General features: G+C 39.1%; 1 protein-coding gene across 1 annotated transcript; it reads left to right on the top strand.

Moving 5' to 3' along the window:
- Window positions 1-316: 316 nt before the first annotated feature.
- LOC115240469 lies at window positions 317-904 on the top strand. The gene has a single exon (XM_029815633.1). It carries the CDS (start codon window positions 317-319, stop codon window positions 902-904), a length of 588 nt encoding a protein of 195 aa, XP_029671493.1.
- Window positions 905-3764: the final 2860 nt, after the last annotated feature.

Genomic DNA, 3764 nt, shown 5'->3' with positions numbered 1-3764 from the left:
TAAAGAGAGAAGATCTAATTATTTGGAGGAGAAATTACCTGAGGACTATAAAAAATACAGAGAAGAGGGCCGGCAAATTTTTTATCTGGACGAAACTTGGGTTAACGCCGGTGATGTCACAAATAAAGTTTGGATAGATAAAACAATTAAATCCAAGAAGGACGCATTTCTCCGAGGATTGACAACGGGACCAGCTAATCCAAACGGAAAAGGCAAACGATTAATTGTTTTGCATATTGACAGTGTTGCTGGTTTCGTTCCTGGCGGACTTTTATGTTTTGAATCGAAGAAACATACGGGGGATTACCACGACGAAATGAACGGTGACACATTTCACGAATGGTTTAAAAATATTTTACCATCATTAGATGATAATGCTGTTATTGTCATGGACAATGCTCCATATCATTCTGTGAAATTGGAAAAACTGCCGAATACTTCTTGGAAAAAAGCCGAAATAATACAATGGTTAGAAAATAAAGGAAATGAAATATCAGAATCTATGGTAAAGGTCGAACTCCTGCAAATTGTTGCACAACAAAAAAATAAATTTGATAAATATGTTGTAGACGAAATGGCAAAAGAAGACAACAAAACGATTCTCAGATTACCTCCGTACCATTGCGAACTTAATCCGATTGAAATTGTATGGTCAATGGTTAAGGGATATGTTAAGAGTAAAAATAATACTTTTAAAATTCAGGACGTCAAATTATTACTTGAACAAGGTGTTGATCGGGTAACAGCTGAACATTGGACTAATTTTATTAAACACGTTACAAATGAAGAGAAAAAGATGTGGGAGATCGACCATATAACCGATAAAATGATTGACGGGATATCTCCATTAATAATTAATGTCACAGGCAAAACAGATTCAGAAACCTCTGATAGCGATTATTAATTCTGTATGTCAGTCTGTATGTCATTATAATTTTATATCATCTTTGTATATTATTATTATTTATTTCATATTTATATTATTATTTATTTCGTATATTATTATTTGTTATTATTATTTTATTATTTGTTCAAAAAGTTATTATTATTTGTTTTGTTCACACATATTATTATTATTGCTTTCACGTATTATTATTACTTATTTCGTATTCATATTCTGTATATATACGTATTTTATAATATTCTGCTGACTTACTTCCGAAAGGATAGACCTTATCCCTCTTGTACAAAATCATCAAAATAAATATATATTTAATATTAACCTCACTCATTACATACTCAGTTTTCTTTTATACGCATGCTCAAAATCTAAAATTTTCCATAATATAAACGATCCCTAATAAAAATGTAAGAAATCTAGAGATATATATATATCGAAAAGATCTCTAGAGACATTTTAGTTTTAGGAAAACACACGGCGCTCGCGTACGCCACCGGTCTGAGTTCTTTTCTCTGAGTTCCCTCTCTTGTATAGAGTGTGTTCGGGGTCCTCCTCCGATCTCTGGTAGAATCGAATCGCGGGACCCGTGCGTTATACGTTATTAATCTTTATTCCTCATTAAATACAAGTGCTTGTATAAATAAAGTTGTGTACAGTGATTTCCACAGCCCAAATCCCTGTCAGGTTATGGGCCCAGTGCATCTTTTCACTACGCTAATAGACAAATACAGTGTCCAAGGAAGAACGACACGGAAAAGATGGCTGCTGCATCAAGTTTCGCAAACATTGAAAAACTGACCGAGTCTAATTACGAGCTGTGGAAGGTATAAATGAAGAGCGTGTTAGTGTTTAACGACTTGTGGAAATACGCGGAAGGCACGGAAACAAAATCCTTAGCAGACGCGCAAGAATGGATAAGGAAAGACTCGAAGGCATTAGCGCTAATAAACCTGAGCATCACGCACAGCCAGCTCAACCACGTTAAGAAGGCTGTGACATCGAAAGAAGCATGGGACGGACTCAAGGCGGTATTCGAATCACGAAGCCCTGTAAGGAAGGCGGCCTTATACAAACAGTTGCAGAGAATGGAGAAGAAGCCGAGCATCACAATGGCGCAATACGTTACCGATTTTACGCGAAAAGCCGAACAGCTTGAAGAAGCGGGCATCGAGATACTCGATGAGCTATTATCGATAATGTTGTTAGGTTCTTTATCGGCCGAATTCGAAAATTTTAGCGTAGCTATAGAATCTCGCGATGAAATACCAACGCTTGAAAACTTGAAAATAAAGCTTATTGAGGAAGAAGCTAGGCAGAGCGACCGCGTCGCGAGAACGAGCGAAGCGAATAATAACAACGACGCGTTGTTGACGAAAGGACGTCCCGAACGGTCAAAATATCCAAATGTAAAACCAAAAGACGGCTATACGAAGGCGAACGTAAATAAATTTAGCGGAAAATGTTTTAATTGCGGTAAAAGCGGGCACATGAGTCGATTCTGTAAAGTGAAACCGAAATATAGCGAATTAAACAATGCGACCGACGCGATGATCGCAATCGCGTGCAACACCGAGGTTATTAATGAATCGAATACTTGGTATCTCGATAGCGGCGCGACCGAACATATGTGCAATGATGAGCGTCTTTTTGCGACAATAAAAAATGACGAAAAATTAAGAGTGTATACAGCCGCGGAACATTTCGTAGAGTCAGGCAGTATAGGTGATGTAAAGTTAGACGCGAAATCAAATCGACAGATTACTAACCCCGTAAAATTAAAAAACGCGCTATACGTTCCAGAGTTACGAAATAATCTTTTGTCGGTGTCGAGTATTACCGACAACGGTTATATGGTCGAATTCAGAAAAGATCGAGCAACGGTTAATCGAAAGGACGGTTCAGTAGTTTTTACAGCGTCGAAACGCGACCAATTATATGTTGTCAACGAAAAGAAGGAACAGGCCGCATTTGTTAATGAAAGAGACGAAGTAGAGTTGATGAGATGGCATCAGAGGTACGGACACCTTAATGTTAGGGATTTAAAAGCGATAAAAGCTAAAGACATAGTACTGGGTATGAGTCTCACGCCGAAAATGAACGAAATAAATTGTGAAGTATGCGCAAAATGTAAAATTCATGTAAAACCATTTAAACCGTCGTCTAATCGTGAGACAAGCATTTTGGGGCTAGTGCATTCTGACATTTGCGGACCGATGAGCACTGAGTCGATCGGTGGCGCAAAGTATTTTGTTACATTTATCGATGACTGTTCTAGATATACGGAAATCGTCATGCTTCGAAATAAATCAGATGTATTTCAAGCATTCAAGGACTACAAACGAAGAGCAGAAAATCAAACCGGCCAACGAATCAAGAAACTCCGTACAGACAACGCGAAGAAATACCTGTCCAGTAATTTCACCAATTTCCTTAAGGAAGAAGGGGTTCGACATCAACTGAGTGTCGAATACACGCCTCAACAAAATGGAGTGGCAGAACGAGCCAACCGCACGCTAGTGGAAATGGCCAGGTGCATGATGCTGCAAGCTAGTCTCCCTGATTCTCTATGGGCCGAGGCAGTGAACACGGCGACGTATCTGAGAAATAGATGCGCTACGAAGTGCCTCGACGGGATTACGCCATTCGAAGCATGGACGCAACAAAAGCCGTACGTGGGCTTTTTCAGAACGATTGGAAGTAAAACAATTTCGCTAAACAAGAACCAAAGAGGAAGGAAATTCCAACCAAAGGGCGACGAATACTTGCTAGTGGGTTACTCCGATGAGTCAAAGGCGTATCGATTGTGGAAGCCGGGAACGAAGACCGTCATCAAAGCGCGAGATGTAAAGTTCTTCGAAAGGAT

The sequence above is a fragment of the Formica exsecta genome, unplaced genomic scaffold (assembly GCF_003651465.1).
Source record: "Formica exsecta isolate Colony F162 unplaced genomic scaffold, ASM365146v1 scaffold435, whole genome shotgun sequence".
Lineage (NCBI taxonomy): Eukaryota > Metazoa > Arthropoda > Insecta > Hymenoptera > Formicidae > Formica > Formica exsecta.
The sequence above is the reverse complement of the archived record's forward strand: the minus strand, read 5'-3'. Positions and strand labels throughout refer to the sequence as shown.